Source organism: Erpetoichthys calabaricus, chromosome 10 (assembly GCF_900747795.2).
Source record: "Erpetoichthys calabaricus chromosome 10, fErpCal1.3, whole genome shotgun sequence".
Taxonomy (NCBI): Eukaryota; Metazoa; Chordata; class Cladistia; order Polypteriformes; family Polypteridae; genus Erpetoichthys; species Erpetoichthys calabaricus.
Genome location: NC_041403.2, coordinates 81,291,357 through 81,313,907, shown reverse-complemented (window position 1 = coordinate 81,313,907; position 22,551 = coordinate 81,291,357). Strand labels below are relative to the sequence as shown.

Genomic DNA, 22,551 nt, shown 5'->3' with positions numbered 1-22,551 from the left:
TGTGATTTAATGAATAATGTACAGTACAAGAACCTGTTCAATTATTGCATTCATAAATGCCTCTTCTGTCACACTTAGCTGAGGCCATTCAATGAAAGAGCTGCTCCTTTTAGTTTTGAAATGTTTTGTCAATATTTATTATTTTGTCCTGTTTAAAATATAACTTAATTAACTATTCCAACAACATGCATTTTCAGTGTAAAGTTTTATGACAGTTTAGGGACACTGACCTTTTTAATAGAACAAGGACTCTGATCATCAGTGTGTTTCAGGGATTGCAAAGAAAGTACTTTATTTAACAAAGTTGTAAAGGATCTTTTAGCTCCCAGTCAAGAGTCACTTTAGAAGGAAAAGCAGTCTTTATAGAGAGCTGAGGCAATTTACACATATTGTAAGGGATTACTTTAAATAGGGCTGTTTCTTAAAATATCAGCATTGTTAACCAGAGAGATTGCAGAAAATAATAACTAACCCTTAACTGTTGTTAATCAGGGCTCTTCATCATACTTGGGCTACTAATCTATTATTGAATATCACACAATTTGCTTATTTCTTACCATAGCAGTAAGCAAATTTAAGTCTTTACTATTGTCAGGAGGCCTGGATGCAATCCATGCGGAAATGCTGAAGGCCGATATTTTAACATCAACTAATGTCCTTACCGATGTCTTCCAAAACATCTGGAACAGCGATACCATCCCTGAAGACTGGTCAAAGGGCCTCATTGTCAAAATCCCAAAGAAAGGCGACACCAAAAACTGTGACAACTGGAGAGGAATCAGCCTTCTGTCCATCCCAAGCAAAGTGTTCTGCAGAGTCCTCCTTAACAGAATGGAGCCAGCAATTGCCTCCAAGCTTAGACAAGAACAAGCAGGCTTTAGGAAAAGAAGAGGATGTATAGACCAGATCTTTGCACTGCAAAACATCCTAGAGCACACCCCTGTACATCAACTTTGTTGATTTCAAGAAAGCATTTGATAATGTCCATCGTAACACTCTTTGGAAGATACTCCAGTAACCTTGTAAGATAATTACAATCATAAAAATCTTCTATGAAAAATTTGAGTGTAGTGTCCTTATGGGCAACACTCTCACTGAATGGTTCCCTGTACAGTCCTGAGTGAGACAAGGGTGCATCATCTCTCCCATCCTCTTCCTACTTGCAATAGACTGGATCACAACCAATACAATAACAGACAAACCCAGAGGCATCCAATGGACCCTGTCCTCTCAATTGGAAGACCTGGACTTTGCAGACGACGTTGCTGTCCTTTCAACAAACCACTCCAACATGCAATCGAAAACTGACAGGTTTCATAAATATGCCAGACAGGCTGGACTTAACATCAACACCTCCAAAACCCAAGTGATGTGCATAAACTCCATCCCCACAGCACCCATCCAGGTAAATGGAGCACCACTCGAGTTTGTGGAGGACTTTACCTACCTTAGCAGCCTTATCAGCAAGGACAGCGCTGTCCATAAATACATTAGAGCAAGGCTGGGAAAGGCTCAGGGCACCTTTTCCCAACTCCGTTCCATCTGGAGGTCTAAACAATACAGCCTAAAAACAAAGATGCTCCCGTACAACAGCAGGGTAAAGTCTGTCCTCCTGTATGGTTCAGAGTGTTGGCGTGTGGTCAGTACAGACATGAGGAGACTTGAGGTCTTCCACAACAGATGTCTCAGACGAATCTGCCAGATCTTTTGGCCCAAAAAAAAATCAAACCAACAATTATACAAGAAAACAAACAGTCAATGCATCACCAAGGACATTACATTAAGACGCCTAAGATGGCTTGGACATGTGTTAAGGATGGAGCAAAACCACATCCTAAGAGTTGCCTTAAGATGGACACCACCTGGAAAAAGAAAAACTGGAAGACCCAAAAACACCTGGCGTAGAATGGTGGTACAAGAGCTTCAAAAGATGAACCTGTCATGGGGAGAAGCACAACATGCTGCAAAGGACCACAGGCGATGGAGGGAGCTCATTGAAGCCTTATGTCCCACAAGGGACGAAGAGGATTGATGATGATGATGATTGTCAGGAGTGAAATATTAAAAAGCAGTTGCTTTTCACCATCTCCTGTCCTATTTGTCGGTATATTTTTAGCTGACTTCCAGCCTTCACCATCTTCCTTTTTCTTTAAGATAGTCTACCAGTTTCCGAGAATATTATTTCAAAGATTGTGAAATTGTGGCTACAACATGTATACCCCAAGTTTTTACTTTAGATAGGTGCTTGTTTTGATATCACATTGCTGCAGTTTTTTGTATCCTGACATGGGAAATAAACTGAACTCATTAAATGGATGGATGTTTCTGGGGGGAAAAAAGAAACGTTTTGGGATTTATAAAGGTTGTATATTTGAGGCAGTGTTTGTAAGGTTTTTACTTTTAATGCAAACAGCCATCTCAGTTGCTTTTATTAGTTCTCAGACTTTGTTGACTTTTACTTTCCATTTTTGTGCAAAGACAGGTAATTCCAAATAAAATGTTTAATAAGAGTATATTCCCTTAAACCAATCGTAACATATAGCTAAAGTGTTAAAGTCTATTCATTTGTGAATGTGAAAATGGCTTTAGATAGTTTGTTCAGTGAAAGACATTATTTGAAAATAAGTGTAATTGATTTTTATATTCAGTGTGTCTGAATTGTATAAATAAAAACCTGGATTAATAGGCAACTGTCAGGTCTGTAATTGCTGTTTAAACAAGGATCACAAGTGTAATGAGCTGGCATAATGCCTGTGTGTCAGGCTTTTTAGGAGATCTAGAAAAGAACCAAATGTACAAACACTTTATGCTATTATATGTTAAAAACAATTTAATCTATGCCAAAAAGGGACAATTATACTATTTAACAAAAATAAGGTCTGTAACAGAAAATAATAATGGAAAGATAATACCAGTATTATTACAATTAATATTTACTCACTTATCAGTTTAATTCTTGAATTTCTAATTATTATGAATATTTTATAAGTTCATAAATATGTTTTAAAACCTTCTATAAAGGTTAATTGTCAATATTTATAATTAGATTATTTCACTTTTTTTTTTACCCAAATAGTGTTGCTCTAGTATACAGTATCTATCTATCTATCTATCTATTACATAAATTCCTTATTATTGATCTAACTGCATGATTATGTCTGGTTTAATTTACTTGCAGCATATTCATTTTATTAATAATTTTACATTTTCACATAAATACAGTGTATAAAATATTAGATCAAGTCCTTTTCTTCTGTAGAAAGAAAACAATTTATTATTAGCTAGGTTTAGACAAAGATAACGAAGAAAAAATAAATTATTTTAGAACAATGTAAGTGTGGTCTCAATCAGTGTAGCAGTTCCAGATAAAGTGTGCTAGCTGTCAAATAAATGGTGCACAAAGGATTTCATACATGAGAGAGAGAGACGTACAATTAGGTAAAGATGCTGCAAAAAGTTGAGAGCTTTGTTTTATTGCTGCAGCATGGTCAAAATGTTAGGCTGCTATCCTTATTGGGGATATGCTATATAATAATTAAATCCTTATTAAAACACACATATATGCAAATATATGAAATGGCCTGAAAGAGATGCAGTAAAGCCTCGATTATCTGTCATTCGATTAACCATCAGTCTCTGTTAACCGTTAGGCCCAAAAGAAAAACCAAAACCATCACGCACGCCAGAATCTATTACTGTACTACTATTGCCATGCGGTACACTGCAAGCTATGTATGTTGGATCAAGTCTCCCTTGTGCTAGCGCGTAGTGTTCTTCCCCAGCACCACGTGTCATGTAGAATTTTGAAATCACAGTGTCAGTTACGTATCTTCAGTTTTAATAGTGTTTCGTAGCATTTCACTTTTGTTATAATTAATGTAGTATACATTGTAATGGCCGATAAATGTGCATGCATGTGGTGTTGGAATTGTCACAAAAAAATTGTAAGTATTAAACATGAATGAAACGGCAAAAGTTCTTCAAGTATTGCTTCAATTTACGGAGTAGGAAGAACAACAGTGACCGATAATAAAGCGTGATGCAGACAAGATTGAAAAACGTGTCATTTAATTTTAATGTTCTTCTGTATTATAATTTTCTTTTTAAATTCTGTTATATTATGTTTTGTTGCAGGCAGCTTGTGATGCACTTTGCAGGAGCAGAAAGGGTGGAATGAATGCTGTAAGTGATGAACTGGGAGAATGGCTTATGTTCTGTAAGGGGCAGACACACCTCTTAGGGGATGAGTGACAGGAGAACTTAGGAGGAAAAGGAAGGTGCGATGGAAGGATGTTTTGAGTTGGGACTCAAGCGAGAATAAGCATGAGTGTTTGCGATGTAGCGTAAAAAAGAACGTAACTGGCAGGAAATAAATTAACTGGTAAGGAAAGCTTGCTTTTATTGTTTTGGAGGAGTGCTCTGTAACCCAGATAAGACAGGGCGTTTGTTACGGAACGAAGACTCCAAGTAAAACATAGAAAACTCTAGTACCTCGGAGTTGTATTTGTTTACAAGGCTGGTCATAACAATATTAATTTTGTTAATACTATATTTTGTTAATATAGTTTTGTAAATAAATATGACTATTTTCTAAACTAATCTGCTGTATATCATTTTTAAAGTAGCTGTTCTGTTATCCATCTTCTGTCTTATCCGTCACTGCCTCAGTCCTGACCCCTGACAGACAATCGAGGTTTACTGTAGTTTGACAGTGCCTCAGATCACCGATTTTATTTGCAAGTACTAGTATATTCTGACAAATCCTAACTGTACTTCAGCACGTCTTGTAAACGTTTGAAAATCTCCTGTACATATTTATACACTAAAAGAACCATCTTTGTTTCTCCACAATAGCACATTTAAAAGCATAGGAGAGGGGATAGAAGGGTTTTTGAAATAATCTTGGAACTTCAGTCCATTAACCGTACCCTGCTTTTTTTTTATACTGTTTGTGGCATTTGTCACTGTATCCCGCCTTATTCACTTGTGGAATAATATGTACTCCACTTCAATAACACTCAGGACCTATGTGCGTAGGGTGCAGTGATTGTGGAGTTTTAGGGAGTTTCCTGTGCCCCTTTAGAGATGTACACGAAAAAGATGGTGGGTTTATGTAGAAATTACAAATTGTTTGACGTTTTGTGTTACCAGGTGAGATTTTGTTGAATTGTTACTGTTACTAACTTAACTTTATGTTGTTCTTTTAGTAAAAAATTAGACCAAGTCACAGAATTAGTTTTTTCTATGAGACTTACACAACACTGTTGAAATTTTTGCAGCATAATTAGGATTTTCCACGTTACTTTGCTTTAACCTTATAACACAACACTTCTTAGCTTTAAAAGGTGAATGCACAGTAAGGATCAACCTGCTGCTTCAGAATGGCATGCTCAGGTAAATTTTGATGTATTAAAAATTTCAACACCATGCACATGTCTGTGATGTATCTGATTTTTGGTTTATGAAATTAGTTTTATATGCTTAAATATTGTATATATTGTCCTCTGCTGTATTTTTAAGTTTCATTTATATAACAATTTCTCACTCCTAAAAGTGATTTTGCCTCATTAGTATGTACACTTGCTAACTTTTTCTTGATATCAAGCATTAACCCACTGCCATGCTTTTGCCTAAATTCACACTACATCTTGTGAATTACAAAATAATCAGCTGTTTTACTGTCAATCTATCAGTATCATCACTTCTTAGAGTAAAATCTAAGAATGTAAAAAACAAAACTGTTTAAAAATCGTCACTAATTTAGCCATGCCTGTTTTCATGTTATAGCTAGTGATTTAGTTGTTACAACTCCATATCTTTATAAAGAATTTAAAGAATAATTTTGAGCATTTTTAATATTTTTATAATTGTTTTGCATGTGTTAATGTTAGTGGTGTCAAAATATTAATATTCAATAAACAACCTCAAGGTTTAAGTGTTATAGTTAATATAGAATTGTGGCATTTTTCTTTCTAAATTACTTTGTGTAACAAAATAATAATGTGGATTACCTCTCAAATATGTGTATTATGTAATGTTGTTATTAGATATTTTATTTTCACTATTGAGGATGTTATTGCATGTAAAAACATATATCAAATTAAAAAAAAAATTGTAGTTCAGAATATATTTTGTATGCAGCCTTTTGTTTGTACAGCATGAATTATGTTTAGGCGCAGTGGGTAGTGCTGCTGCCTCGCAGTTAGGAGACCTGGGTTCGCTTCCCGGGTCCTCCTTGCGTGGAGTTTGCATGTTCTCCCCGTGTCTGCGTGGGTTTCCTCCGGGTGCTCCGGTTTCCTCCCACAGTCCAAAGACATGCAGGTTAGGTGGATTGGCAATTCTATCATTGCCCCTAGTGTGTGCTTGTTGTGTGTGCGCCCTGCGGTGGGCTGGCACCCTGCTTGGGGTTTGTTTCCTGCCTTGCGCCCTGTGTTGGCTGGGATTGACTCCAGCAAACCCCCTTGACCCTGTAGTTAGGATATAGCGGGTTGGATAATGGATGGATGGATGAATTATGTTTAAAGAAACCACTCCCTGAAAGCATGGCTAGTTGTGATGATCCCAATACCTCAGCCAACACTGTATTTCTCACTAGACTAAACGTCAAGGTACATGCCAGTTACTCGAGTCCACCCTTCCTTGCTGTGGTTTCTCTCATTCGTTGCTTTAATAGAATATTTTTGACCTCCTTACTTAAGATCATTTTGCAGTTTTTGTTGTGTCCTAATTCAGTAATTGTGCACTGCCAATGCAGCTTATCAAAAGCACTGTGATGTGTTGATAAAGTTTTGGTTCTTTGTGATGCTCAGCCTTTCTTTCTTTATTTCTACAGGTAGTCCTTAACCAAAAATTCACAGACTGTTTTGTAATTGTTTTCCTTGATTCGCAGACAGGAAAAGCAGTAAGTATTTTATAACGTACATTAAAGTGATGCATTAAATAATTTACATAATGTGTTGCTTGATGATTTTGTATAAAGACATAAATTCAATAAATGTTCTATATCTAAATGAATAATTTTACAGAAAAATATTATAGTTTTCTTACATTTCATCTACATTAGCAGATATTGTTGAAAATTGTACATGTGAATGATATCCATATGGTGTTTTGTGGTACAGTATGTGCAAGTCATATACCAGGCGCAAAAGTGTGTCTTTCTCCATGCAACACCAAAAAAAAGTGCACTGCCAGAAAAAGTCCAGAGAGGAATCCAGCACTGCAAAGTGCAAGCCATGAGCTCAGAGTGAACCTTTTCAGTCTTAGCAAACAGAGGTGACTTGATTGAACCATTTAAAAGTACGAAAGGAGTTAGTACATTGATCCACATTGTTGCTTGGAAATTGTTTCATCAACAAGAACATGGTGACCTTCAACAGAAAGAACACAACTGAAACTAGTTAAGGGCAAATTTCACACAAACTTTAGAAAGTTTTTCTTCACAAACTGTGGTAGAGAGTAAGACTTTTGGAACCTTTAAAATGACTTGATGTTACCTTGGAGAAACTGGGTGAATAGGATTGTCAAGCCTTGTTAGGCTGGATAGCGTGTTCATGTCAAAATTGATCTAATATTCTATAGCAGTGCTCTGCAACCTTTTCTTACCCTCCGCACACCTGAGCCCTTCCCAGAATTCTGTGGCACACCACAAGTCAAAATATACAAAAAATATAGGAGTTACAAAGTGTGTACAAAGAAATTACATTTATTTATTGTCTTTTTATTTGATAAATTTAACATCACAGCTAGCAACATTTTTTAACTTATAACAGTAAATATTAACTCTTAACTATAATTAATGTGATACCTGTACTTGGTTTTAATGAACACAGTAGTTTTATATTTGACAGAGCGGCTCAATATTTGAAGGCAATTTGAAGTTCTTGGTCAATGTCCTTCAAGAACCGACTGCTTATCATTTTTTATTAAAACTAGAGTTGAAAAACTGTTTGCGTAGTTACGTTGTAGAAAATGGGAGCAAAACTACAATAGCCTTGTCGGAAATCCAAGGATATTCTTCTTTAACTGCAATCCAGAAAAGATCCATTGGAACTTTGGTGAATTTCAATTTTAACGTTCTATCATTCCTCAATTCAAGAAATTCCTCCCAAATCTGAAGGGAAAATGCTTCTGTAGAATTTTCGGCATTAGTTGCAAAAGGATTTCAAATCCAGTCGTATTTCTCCATATTAATTGTGTAAAAGTATTGCTCAGATTTATGATGTAGCTTTTTTAAATGCTGTTGAGCCAAATACAATATGATCTGCTTGTTTTCAATAGTCTGATTGGCCCTTTGATACATTTCTAGTGATCCTCGTCATAACTCCGTTTGCCAAACTTTGAGTTTCTGTTTGAGCCCATTTAATTTGTTGGATCATGTCAATAAATTTTTATTCCAACCTTGTATTTCTTTACTGAGTTTATTCAGGTATTCAAATGTGTCAGCCATGTATGCAAGTTTGGCCATTCAGTGATGTCTTTGAGTAGCTGGTGCGGTTCGGGCATGTTTTGATTTAATAGAAAATGACTAACCTCATGGCGAAGTTCAAATAATCTTGCCAGAACCTTATCTCGAGACATCCAATGAATGTATTTAAGTGTACAACAAAAGGGATTTTGTATTCCAAAAAAAGTATTTTAAAAATGTTCAGATTTAAATCTCTTGTTTTAAAGATGTTTATGATGTTGACACTTTCGTTCAGCATTATATGCAGTAGTTTCTCTGGCAAGTTTTTGATCATCAATACTTCCCAATGTATGCAGCAATGTGTAATTTGCACTGTTGGATTTTTTTTGTTTTACACGCGAGACAAACCCCTTTTTAATTACCCTTTATTGCTAAAGTGCTATCCATGCAAACACTAATACAATTACTCCAATGAATGTCACAAGTTTTGAAGAAATCAACTGTTGCTCGAAAAATATCCTTACCAGTTGTCTGTTCTATAAGCTCTTTGCAAAATAAATAATTTTCTTTTATAGTTCGATTGGAAGTGAATAGTTCTTAGCCATTGTAAATTTTTTAATCGTTGTTTCCAAAATATCACTCAACATATCATCAATACATCTTTTATCACACTTCGTTAAGCCCAAGCATTAATTGAACAATTTCCATGCATGCTGGCTTAATAAGTGTTTCACCAATAGTATATGATTTTTTTTCCTGACGTGCAATTAATTTTGCAACATGGTAAGTAGCTGCTAACGCTTTGTCAGAATCTGTAATGGCCAATCTCATTAATTGCCTCATCTTCTGAAAATATTTTGTCCTTGTTGGCATAACTGGAATGTTTTGGTTTTAGATGGCAAATCAGTTTACTTGGCACTACTGCTTCATTAGAAAGTTGTTCTCTGCAAATTGCGCATTCTGGTTTCGAAGAGCATCTTCACCACACCACAAAAATCCATAGCCAATGTATTCTTCATTGTACTGCCTTTTTTACAACACTGCTTCTGCAGGGTTCATTATCATTTGTCGGTGAGGTTGGACATTCTTTCCTCAAAAACATGTCAATATTTGAAATGGTATAAAATATATTAAATATAAATTAAATTATCTATATTGTTTTTTACATAAAAGAACATTCCCATAAGAAAAAAAAAAAATCAAGTAAATAGTCTCTGCAGAAACGCAACCAATAATAGCTGTGACCACTGGCTGAATGATTTCTGATAAATCCTAATTATTTCTAACTCCCTACCCCCTTGCCTCGCACACAGGGCAGCGAACGTCAAAAGTTATTCAGTACTGAATACATTCATGAGTGTAGCCCTGTGATATAAGTATGACGCACATGCCCACCATAAACCTTGTGCCTTTCCACCTCTTGGAGGCATTGCGCCTCAGCACACTTGGTATCGTCTCGTGGCACACCAGATGCAGAACACTAATTTAAATATTACTAGTTTTATTATATTACAGCAATTACGTTAATTACATTTGGCACAAGTATATGTTCAGTTCTTAAGGTTTGTTTACAGTCAAGAAATGTTGTGTTTGTATATATACCAGGGTTTTAAAATAAAATGTAAAATGTGCATTAATATTTAATGTGAACAATTTATATGGAATAAATAATTTAGGAAATAAACACATCCATTAATTTCCTGAATCCTTTAATACCAGTCTGAGTCATGAGGACTTGGAATTCCTCCTGACAACACAAGGCTCTAAATAGGAACGAACTGTGAAAAGAATACCAGTCCATTTCAGGGTACACTCGCTCACACATGCACTTGCACTTACTAATGCTGAGCACATTTAGCCATAAACTGACCAAACCTGCACATCTTAGAAATGTAGGAGGAAAACTGAGGCAGAAATGTGAAGAACATGCCAGCTCCTCACAGACAGTGACCAGGTTCAGACCAAGTCTCCTGGTGCTGCCAGCTGGAAACCGTCATCCTGTAGTCAGTGACTGCGTAATAAATAAACTCCCAAGATGTGAAACTTTTAAAGAGTAAGCTTACAAATTAGATCTTTGTAGCAAAGATAAAAGTCACATTTATTCAGCAATGCTTTCTCTGTATCTAGACCTGCTTAACATAACATAGCAGTGTCCTTCTGAACGCCATTGTGCTCTTGATATCCTATTTTAAAGCAACAGGGATGAGCCTGCAGCTCTTGTCTTCATTTGTTAGGAAGTTCTTGACTTAGCTCATTGAGCTTTGGAAGGACTGCCTAATATCTATTCTTGTTTTTTGGAACTTTGCTATCTGCTCTGTTATACAGTAGGTGTTTTTGAGAAACAAAGCCAATTTTTAGGTAGAGCCATTTGTCTTTACTAATGATATATTAATTGGTTAAAATATGTAATAATCTAAATTTGTTTTAAGTAAAAGTAATTCTAAACTTAATCATTTGTTTTTCAGAGCTTAAAAGTAGTTTTTCGAGAGCCATTGCCCCTTCAGCCTCAAACTAGCAACAGTCCATCTCCGCAGCTTGTGTCAATGTATCACCACCTGGAGTCTGTCATCAATGCAGCCTGCTTCAATCTCTGGACAGGACTTCTTTAACAGCTATGGAGGAATGGTACACCAAAGTAGGATTATGACTTTATATCATATTATGTAAGGTCTGACATAAACAAATAGGGAGAATAGATTATTGGGACGAGCAAGTGTTACTGTGTATTAAAGGGCCTTTAATGAGTGTACAGACAGATTTGTTACACTGTTTAAGTGCCAAACATGCTCCCTCAAAAATCAGCTTCCAAGAATACTTTCTTCATAGATATGAAAAAGGTGTTTTTTTTTTATCTAATTTATTGTTAAGTCTAAGGTTAATATACTCTTTATAGTGATGCTAGTCAGCACTAATAATGTTAATATTTCATCTTTAAAAGCACTAAATTAGAGCATATTGAAGTACTACCTCAGAAGAAAAGTTTTGCTTAGGGCTTAAATAACTTTGACTACTGTATATGTTCATACTGCTTATTTCCAAAGAGACACTGATACTTTTGTAAGTTTAAAAAATATAATTATGGCAATCTGGCTCCCCATGTGTTTTCAAAAATCTGTATTAATTAAGAGCAGACTTCAGAGGTAGCTGCAGAAATTTTCTTTCTTATTGTCTTTTTAATGATGGGACTGAAATTGTATCAAGCATTCTGGATCAATGAGAAGCCTTTTGTCTTTCTTAGCTATTAAATATAGTTAAATGAGTTTATTTTTTACATGGCTAATGTATTTTGCTAATTACAGATATTTTCTCAAATACAAAAAAGTTTAGCATTGTTCATTTTATATATAAATAATTTAGACCCACAGTAGATGTTCTCAGACAGCCATAAATTTTAAGTGCCTGAATTTATCAGTTTTGGAGACATTATTCTTAGAGAGAAATGTTAAGGCAGTTTAAAATGACGGTTTCGTTCTGTGGAGAAATCTCACACACACACACACATCTGCTGTTCACTTTACTGTATTCACAGTGAAAGTACAATCACACCCCACTTTTCCATTTGCACCAATAATTTAATTTTTTTTTTTGAAAGACACAGGTTTTCTAAAGTTGTTTTTGGGAAGTGAATACTTTGGAATTAAAGGTGGATGTCTTGTGTGAATGTACCTTTAAGCTACAATACAATTATAATAGATATGTTTCTTCAGGGCATGGAGATCTTTTAAGCATGTAAATGCAACCTGTTTTAGTCCTTATAAAATTACAACACTGAATGTGTAAAATAATTTTTTCTTATATTTAATCGCACATGAGGCCATTCTGAAATGTTCATAAATTACATTTTGGGCCTTTAGCGAAATGTCAAAAAATAGGTATGTGCTATTATATGTACATTTTGTATCTGTATGTATAAATATTACTGTAAATCTGAAATGATGAATTAAAAATGACAACATATTTATAAACTTCTTCCTGTGTATTTCTTCTCCCTTTTTATATCTTAGTATTGCATGTGCTTTGTAACAGGTTGTAAAATACATTTATAATGTTTGGGGTCAGGATGGCATCCAGTCATAAAAAAATATTTTCCAATTCTGCTCTCTGAGGGGGTAACATGCCAGCCTGGGAGAACCAAGAAAATGGGTACTAAACCTGGCAGAGAGCGATAATAGAATCAAATTGATCTAATTCACTACTATGTGAGGTCCAAAAAAATGTGACATCTATAAATAAACGGTACATTATACTCTGGTTGCTTTTTCATATTTCTGTAACATAAGAAAATGAACCAGATGATGAGGAGGAGGATCTTTAGCCTTCGTTACACTGAAATAACTTACAATAAATGTATGTCAGTACAATACATAGTGGGAATCACTTTTTGTGCAGTTATTCCATTTTTCATTTTTAAATGCCATAATGCGGACATAGTATATGAAGTGCTTTATTATATTAGAAAATACAATATGTAACATGCTACAGCATTTAAAACATTACATTTTGTTCAATCATTGTAGGTATAATCTGAAATCTCACCCTCCAAGGTCAGTGTCTTCAAGGCTACTTACATGATAGTAATACAAAGTAACAGTCGTACCACAGGTAACTCCACTTTAAAATGACATGATGGGGCCCAAAGAAGGTGTAGACTGGTAATGGAAGTAGCAAAGCCAGCCATCACTTTGGATGAATTGCAGGAGACTGAAACTTGGCTATATGAGCACGAGTCCATAATATTAATGGAGAGTGGTAAGAAGAAAACGATTACTCAGGACAAGAAGGCTCTCCCTAGGGGGTGGGAAAAGGTTTTGTGGTCACTTATAGTTTTGCTGATACGGTACCAAATGACCACATTTTAAAACGGTGCTATACCAGCTTTATGCCAATTTCACTACCAGAAGTAAATTGTTGTGTACAGGTTCATCATGCTGTACCGTGTATCAGTGCCATCAGAAATCCAAGGGGACCCCAAACCCTGAGCCCCCCACTTTGCTATTCATTAGTTTGTCTTCAACCTCAAATCATCCCCCATTGCCCCGTTCTGTGAAGCAATAAGTGTATATTAGTGATCTGGAAACTCAGAGCGGGGCAACCCTGTCACCAATCCCCAACCTGTATTGGTAAGATATGCAGAGTATGATGGGGATGGGGGCACAAAGCAGCTAGGTACTGTTTTGGTACCGGTACTAAGGTGTGAAAGTGGATATCAGTACTGAAGTCACAATTTTAGTATAAATCCAATACTAATCAGATGAAACCAAAATAGAACTTTTCAGACAAAACTGAAGGTGATATGTATGTATGGAGCAGACCCAATATTACCCATGCCTCAAAAAAAAAAAACATATCTACAGTGAAGCTTGAGGGTGGCAGAAAAATGGTGTGGGGATGCTTTTCATCTGCAGGGACTGTGAATCTTTTTAAGACTGATGGAAGAATGGATGGAATTATACTCAACTGCATATAAGTCAACTGCGAAAGAGACGGTCGGGAGAACATTCACATTCCAGCATGACAATGATCCCAACAACATGGCCCAGGCAACACGGGAGAGGCTCAAAAACAAAACAAAAGTCCTAAAATGGCTTAGTCAAAGTGCTGATCTCTACCCCACTCAGAATCTGTGGCACTCTTTGAACTACGCAACCTGAATGGTCTTGGGACAAAATCAGACCCCAAAAGTGTGCAAAGCTGGTTGAGACTCGAGGCTGTTATTGCAGCAAAACGAGGACTTATAAATATTGAGATGTGGTGTTTAAATGTTTATGCTAGCAGTTTTTATTTTTTACATATTTACTTTTGACAAATTATATACTTTGGCTTTAAAAATAAACCATTCGACCACTTAGGTTGTTACTATACTAGAGGAATATGTGTATTTTTATTAAGTATCTTTTGAAATCCAGAGAATGGTGAAGACTTTCAAAGGGACTGAATCAGGTTGGGGAGTATGAACCAGTATAATGCGTTGCTGCACCCACCACACGATGAAACAGCTCAGAATCCTGGCTGGCAGCCCCCCAGGCAGCCATGCGGTCCAGTCCCACCCTCCAGAAATGACCCTTTATCTGCCACAGCCAGGTGTTACATGGATGACCCCTTGGCCATTCAGGTCCTCAACAATGTATTGTATGTAAAGATCTGTTTAATTATTTTAGGATGGTTACAGCACAACTGAAGTGCACAACAATCCAATTAATTAATGTTCCACTATACAGTCAGTAAGTGTGAGTTTCTAGAATAATCACAGATTCAGAGTTGCATCTTTTTAATGTAAATTCCAGTATCGTCTCAGCCATCCCAAACCTTCTTCAGTGGTATCTGGTTTAAATAAAAAAACAAAAAAAAGCAGTTAAAAGTTTTACTAAATAAGAAATGCAAAGCAATATTAACTTAGACAGTGCTTAATGATGATAAAATATACCATGAGTTAGAAAGAGGCAGCATCCTCAGCGCACTTTCTGTGGTGAAATTCATACTGTATTTGTCAAGATACTTTCAAGCTTTACTTGTTTTAAATATTGAGTTGTAATTATTTACTTTTTCCCTTATTATCTAATTGCAAAAAAACATTACTTTGTATTATATTTTCTACATGCACATAAAGCAGTCAGAATACAAAAACCCAGAGAAATTGGGACTATAAATGCTGGTAATAACTCAGCTTACATTTGTTGCACTCAGAGTTCCAATCTATGGTGCCAATTTGTTCCAATTTTGTACCATTTTCTCAGGAGACTGACAGGCAGCGTTGTGCAGTGATTGGCTCGCCGCCGAAACATGCACCTTGCAATTGGCCGATGTTTCATTTTTGTATGTCTCTTGTAAGGTTTGACTGGCTAATGTTCCATTTTCAGTTCCAAAGACCCACCTCCCTGCCTAATGTCAGGTTACAAGTTTTTTTTAAAGTGGGCCAGTTGCTGCTACAACATGATATTATGGCAAGTACTATGATAAGTAATATGATTATGGTACTACTACTACTACACAAGGATTATAGTGAAGTGTGCAGCAAATAAAACAGATGTAGTTTAATCTAATGAAAATGTAATTTTTTTCTTTTGTGCATATTAATGAAAGTGTTTTTTTTCTAGCAAACTAATTTCACTAAATAATCTGGACAGAATTAGATTATAATTATTATGTCTTTTAATAATAATAATAATAATGCTAGCAATAGCAAATTACAGTGTAACAAGGTAGTTGTAATGTCATTAAAGTCCTTAAATATAATGGTTAATAATCCTAGTACTCTTTTTTTTTTTTTTTTTCTTTTTTGTGTGTGTGTGTGTGTGTGCGTCCCGTTACTCTTTCAGAATTAACGGTTTCTGGTATCCCTTACCATGACTGTCACTAGTGTTCCTATGTGAGTCTTTCTTTGTAGTAGCAGTTTTTCTCTTAAAACAACGGTTTCTTTCTTTAATTGACGTACTGGTTGATTGTGTTGTTTTAATAGAGCCAACATCACTTGTGGTGTTGACATGTAAGTATTCATAGGTTAAATAACACAAAGTTTAATTTTAAAAAAAACTTTTTGGAATATTGGTGGCGGGTTTATTATCTTGTTCTTCTCTTGTTCCTTTTTTGTTTTTGCATGCTTAGTTACTCTTTATCTCTCCCTTGGAGCCAACATCCCTTGTTGCAGAACATCTGTAGGTTGTAACCTATTAGTTGTTCCCTGAAGGCCGATTTGTAATACAGTGATACCTTGAGATACGAGTGCCCCAATGAACGAGTTTTTTGAGATACAAGCCGTCACTAAGTCGATTTTTTGCCTTGAGTTACGAGCCAAAATTCGAAATACGAGCCATCAAAGAGCTTGTCACCGCACATTCCGAGGAACTGACGACGGAGGAGATGACGGAACTACAGACGCGGCAACTTACGGAGGTTCTGCAGGAGATCGGTATCACAGAGGAGGCAGAGGTGGAGGAGGTTACCTCATAAAGTGAGATAAAGGAAGTGTTTGCAATGTGGGAAAAAGTTTCGAACTTTAAAGAAAAGAAACACCCTGAAAAAGTTGCAATTGATCGTGCAGCGGCTCTATTTAATAACACTTGCCAAACACTTGACTTTATTGAAAAGGAACCCTTTGTTTAGGAGGACTAAACAAAGATCCTTGGATAGGTTTCTATTGAAACGCCTTGAGAATGAAAGTGAGGAAAGCGTGGCAAAAAAGAAATAAAACTAGTGAAGAAGAAAATTAAGTTAAGCAAAAGTGAAAGAAAAAACATTACAATATGATAATCGGCTTGGCCAACATCTGTTTATTTCTTGAGATTCTCTTTTATGTATTAGGTTTTATTTTGTTTGTATACAATATTTGTTCATTATAAATACATTTTTCTTATGTTGAAAACATTTAACAAAAAACTGGGGTGGTTTTTTGGGGGCTGGCACGAATCTCATTTCAATTGATTTCAATGGGGAAAATTGATTTGAGATACGAGCATTTTGACTTACGAGCTTGGTCACGGAACGAATTAAACTTGTATCTCAAGGTACCACTGTATTCTGAAATGTCCTTTAATTTTAGTTTTTGCTAACCTAAACTTTGAATGTAAATGTCTGCCAGTTTCCCACTGATCTTTTTTAGGTCATTCGTAGCATTTCAACTGATTAAATTTGAAGTAAAACAGAGTTGTTGTACAAGTTTTGACTGGTACTGTAACTTTCTCTTCCTTTATCTAATTTATCCACCTTGAACCCTGTGCCACAGTTCCGCCATGAAACCACTGGTGAACTGACCCTCAAGGCCTCTGCCAAAGCAATCCAGGTCTCCAAGGTATACCACCTGACTGGCTCTGTGCTGTTCAAGGTGAAGTCAGCCGAGATGGTCAGGGAGCAGGCCAGGAATCGCATGTGGGCAGCACGTGGTGACCCCAGGGACTACACACCATCGAGCTCCAGTTTGGACAGTACCGGGGTCAAACTTTGAAATGGTTGTTGACCCATGACCTCGGCTATGCAGTCATGGTGTTGGCAAACCCACCAGAGGGAACGTGAAGGTGGCCAGGTGTTGGATAGCCTGCTGGCAAGCAACAAAAATGCCCCAGGGGCCTACACCTGGCTCTTTCCCAAGGTGAAGACGGCCATCTGTCATCGATGGGAGAGACACGGGTCAGCCAGGCCCTTGGATGAGGACAAGAGGCTTGTCGGCTTTGGCAAACTCATGCACCTGACATTTGAGGCCCTTTACAACTCAGAAGATCAGGAGGCCAAGAGGTGAAGGGCTTTTGGGTGGGGTCTGAGGGGAAAGGCAGAGCAAGGTAGTGGGACCCCGCTACCGTTTGTTCACCTGTTACCCGTGCAGCTTTTGTGCCCCAAAGCAGTTACATCAAGTGGCTCCGGTGCCAGACCACCAAAGCTGGGACCAGGATGCATGTGCTCCAGCTCTATGTGTGGCAGAGAGACCAGGCGAGGGCAGCAGCAACCTCCTCCTCCTCTTCTGTTACCAGAACCTCCACAAAGACCACCACTGCTGCCCCCACTACTGTGTTAGACTACCGCAGACTACCGCCCAGGATTTTTCATTCCCTGTCCCGGTAGATCTGTCTGGAGGAACCCCTCAATCCCCCCTCCCTGTGGCACATGAAGCACCCACCACCCTGGAGGAAAAAAGAAGGCAGAAACATGATGGTGGTCTGGAGGACGCTCATTAAAGGAGCACGAGGACGCCTACATAAGATTTTGTTAATCTCTATAAGTGACTGGCACTTTGTATGTTGGCAGGCAGGCCTCCTCCTCAATTTTCATTTTTTAATTTTGGACTTAATCTGCAGATTATTATCATGGCACTGTAAAAACATATGCTGCCTTTTATATTCCATTTATTGATTTTATTTATTTATTGTATTGTAAATAACTGCCTTTTGTTTATTTATGTGTATAGTTATTCCTAAACCTTGGAATGTTGTTTGATTGTATTTATTGTATGTATATAGTTCTTTAAAATTATTTATTGTAATTATTATTCATAAACCTTGATTGTTGTTTGAATTGTTGTGTCTGTGTCTGCCTGCTTCTGTGTCCCCCCTTTAAGGGCTCTCTCTTTACCTTTCTGAAGATCGGCTTACATTTTCTTCAGGAGCTCATGCTGATGTACAGTAAGTGCCTTGATGTGAAGTTAATGCTGAACACTTTTTCTGTACTTGCCCTTTTGAAAAAAGCCTCTTACTCTGCTTCTTGGGATATGAATGCCAGCTAATCGTAATGTGGAAGAGAAGCCTACTATCCACTGTATACCACGTGTGCTGAAGCTCTCTTCATCAATGCTTTTGACAATGAAGGTAAGTGTAGGATATTCTAGTCTTGTAGTAAAGGAACACTTCACAGATCTCAGCCTGACTGCGAGAAGGATATTACACTACTGTATATTAGATACCACCTCATGGCCCCAGTAAATGATTGCAACTAGATATGTATGACTTACAGATTTATAGCATAAGATGGGTTATTGGTGAAAGCAAAATTTCCATATAACACACAATCTGTAGATGAATGCTTAAATATGTATTTTAATTTACTCATTACCATTTCTATAACTGGAAAGATACAGCCTTAGAATGGACAACATAAACAATGACTATGAACAGTGCAAATTCACAAGCCGGAGGTAACTTTTTGGTGATATGCTTTTTATTTCTGAAATTCTTTAATGTGATATGCTTCAGGTAAGTCTTCTTGGCTGCTTATTGAAAGAATTATGTAATTTTGTAATTATGGTGCCTAACAACTCAGTCAATAGGGTGAATGCCTAATGATTGGCATGACATTATGAGTAGCCTTGTGTGTTGACAGGTGGGATGTCAGTAGTGCGGCTGTTACAGACGCAAATCAAATGTATGTTTTTATTGTATAATATTAACAATAAGAGCAGCTCACTAATCAAAATGGTAAATTTGGGAAGCAGCTGATATCTAAACCACGACCTCTTGATTGGAAGGCAGCAGTTCTTAGCATTTGCACCACACAAGCTGTCGTATCAACCGCCTACCGTAAGCTGCTTTCTTTTTTCTTCGGTTAAATTCTTGAATAAAAGTGCACTTGTTTTGTTATACTTGTACCTTTTGTGAAAGTGTTTATTTCATATGTGCATTTCAGGCTTCACACATTATACATTTCATGTCTACATTTTGTCAATTATTAGTAAAACAAGAAAAACATTTCTGTGTTAACAACATTTTTACATAGATTGTGGTTGACACGGAACACACATGAAATGTACGTATTCCAAATGATGATGTACTTTTTTACCCTATAAAGCTCCAGCACTTCACTTGAAGATAACACTGAGCACTGAGAAACTTCTTTGCGAATTGAACTGCGGTGGTAGGCAGGGGAATGGGATACCAGGCTGCTTGCTGCTTATCGACACATTTACAGGACAAAAGACGCTGACGGAGAGGTGAGAAAGGATTTAAGCTGGATTTACAAGTTTTTTCGTAGGCTCTGGTAATTCTAGTGTTAAAATGCTTAACAGTGAGGAATGAGCTTGTGGCTAAAAGTGGCCAAAATCCTGGAGGAGATTTTTCATGATGGCATCTAATTTTACCGCCATCCTCTTTTCCACAACCACTTCCAGTTTGTCCAGGTGCTGGCTTACCTGATAAGTTTATTTAGTTTGCTTCCCCAGGAGATCAAAGTGTAGAACAATAATAATAATAATCATCAATTTAATAAATATTTTTTCATAAAATATTTGACTCTAACCTAAAATATACAGATTTTTTTTTAATTACAGTTGACCCTTGATATACGACCGGCCTGACATACGAACAACTTGGTTTACGACCAAAATTTTTGTTTTGAATTATGACCAACGTCTTGCGTTACGACCCCGATGCGGTTACGTGTATCCGCTTGTGCGATTGTAAACAAAGAGCCGAGAGCGTTTGTAAGCGTCAGTCGGAGCCCAGATACATGTTTTTGTGGACATAATTTCAGTCAGTGCAGTGATTTATATACAGTGATCCCTCCTCCATCGTGGGGGTTGCATTCCAGAACCCCTCACGAAAGGTGAAAATACGCGAAGTAAAAACCATATGTTTAAATGGTTATTTTTATATTGTCACGCTTGGGTCACAGATTTGCACAGAAACACAGGAGGTTGTAGAGAGACAAGAACTTTATTCAAACACTGCAAACAAACATTTGTCTCTTTTTCAAAAGTTTAAACGTGCTCCATGAGAAGACAGAGATGACAGTTCCGTCTCACAATTAAAAGAATGCAAACATATCTTCCTCTTCAAAGAAGTGCGCGTCAGGAGCAGAGAATGTCAGAGCGAGAGAGAGAAAAGCAAACAATCAAAAGCCGATAGGTGCTGTTTGGGCTTTTAAGTATGCAAAGCACCGTGCGGGAAGCATATCGCGCAACAAAGTAACAAGTAAGCCCAGCAAGGAAGGGAGCAATGTGAAGGTAGTCTTTCAGCGTTTTTTGAGGAGCGTCCGTATTCTCTAGGGGTGCGAACAGCCCCCCTGCTCACAATATATTTGAGGAGTTTTATTTAATATGTGCTCTGATTGGGTAGCTTCTCAGCCCTCTGCCAATAGCGTCCCTTGTATGAAATCAACTGGGCAAACCAACTGAGGAAGCATGTACCAGAAATTAAAAGACCCATTGTCCACTGAAACCCACAAACCACTGAAAAATCCGCGATATATATTTAAAATATGCTTACATATAAAATCCGCGATAGAGTGAAGCCATGAAAGTCCAAGCTCGATATAGCGAGGGATTACTGTAATTTATTTTGATAATTGCTAAGGAAGGAAGAGAAGGTAAGGAAGGTAAAGAAAGCGATCACAATCGAAACGAAGAAGGAAATTGTGCAGAAATATGAGAGTGGCGTTCATGTGACCAATCTCGCTAATATGTACAGCATATCGAAATCCACCATCTCGACAATTTTACAAAGAAAAAATTTGTATAAGGAGGCTCCTTCCAAACAATAACCACCTTCCATTTCATTCTCCTCCTCCTCCCTTCCTGCAACCCAAAGATGTCAAATTAAATGGTGAGTACAATATGAAATTGTTGTTTCTGGTAGGCTAGGCACTTTTTATAACTTTTTGGTTAGTACATTAGAAAAATTATTGGTGTTTTGGTAAATTATGCACATTATGCAACCTTTTTTTATTATGAAAAGGTTAAGTAAGTGTTGCAGTGGGAGGTTCGGAACGCATTATGGGTATTTCCATTATTTCTTATGGGAAAAATAGCCTTGACTTACAACCAACTTGAGTTATAACCAGCCCTCGCGAACGAATTGAGTTCGTAAGTCAAGGGTCCACTGTATTAGAAAATGAACAGTATTAATACGAATATTTCTATAAGTTACAATCATATGAAAAAGTCTGAGAACCCCTCTCAGCCTGCATAATAATTTACTTTCAACAAAAAAGATAACAGTGGTATGTCTTTCATTTCCTAGGAATATCTGAGTACTGGTCGTGTTTTCCGAACAAAGATTTTTAGTGAAGCAGTATTTAGTTGTATGAAATTAAATCAAATGTGAAAAACTGGCTGTGCAAAAATGCGGATACCCTTGTAATTTTGCTGATTTGAATTCATGGAACTGCTCAATACTGATTACTTGAAACACCAAATTGGTTGGATTAGCTTGTTAAGCCTTGAACTTCATAGACAGGTGTGTCCAATCATGAGAAAAGGTATTTAAGGTGGTCAATTGCAAGTTGTGCTTTCCTTTGACTCTCCCCTGAAGAGTGACAGCATGGGATCCTCAAAGCAACTCTCAAAAGATCTGAAAACAAAGATTGTTCAGTATCATGGTTTAGGGGAAGGCTACAAAAAGCTATCTCAGAGGTTTAAACTGTCAGTTTCAACTGTAAGGAATGTAATCAGGAAATGGAAGTCCACAGTAACAGTTGCTGTTAAACCAGGTCTGGCAGGCCAAGGAAAATACAGGAGCGGCATATGTGCAGGATTGTGAGAATGGTTACAGACAACCCACAGATCATCTCCAAAGACCTGCAAGAACATCTTGCTACAGATGGTGTATCTGTACATCGTTCTACAATTCAGCGCAATTTGCACAAAGAACATCTGTATGGCAGGGTGATGAGAAAGAAGCCCTTTCTGCACTCACGCCACAAACAGAGTCGCTTGTTGTATGCAAATGCTC

At 37.0% G+C, this 22,551-nt stretch overlaps 2 protein-coding genes across 5 annotated transcripts in view; one reads left to right on the top strand and one right to left on the bottom strand.

The window, feature by feature from the left end:
* Positions 1–12,376, top strand: part of szt2 (SZT2 subunit of KICSTOR complex) — a 382,417-nt gene extending 370,041 nt beyond the window's left edge. For all 4 annotated transcript variants that reach the window (XM_051933248.1, XM_051933246.1, XM_051933247.1 and 1 more), the window contains 2 exons: positions 6,833–6,901; positions 10,873–12,376. In XM_051933248.1, the coding sequence (XP_051789208.1) occupies positions 6,833–6,901; positions 10,873–11,016 (213 nt within the window). In that variant the 3' untranslated portion in view covers positions 11,017–12,376. The remainder of the gene's footprint in view (positions 1–6,832; positions 6,902–10,872) is intronic.
* A 459-nt stretch (positions 12,377–12,835) lies between these two features.
* Positions 12,836–22,551, bottom strand: part of hyi (hydroxypyruvate isomerase) — a 54,926-nt gene continuing 45,210 nt past the window's right edge. The window contains exon 8 of the mRNA XM_028811493.2: positions 12,836–14,728. Coding sequence (XP_028667326.1) covers positions 14,676–14,728 — 53 coding nt within the window. The 3' untranslated portion in view covers positions 12,836–14,675. The remainder of the gene's footprint in view (positions 14,729–22,551) is intronic.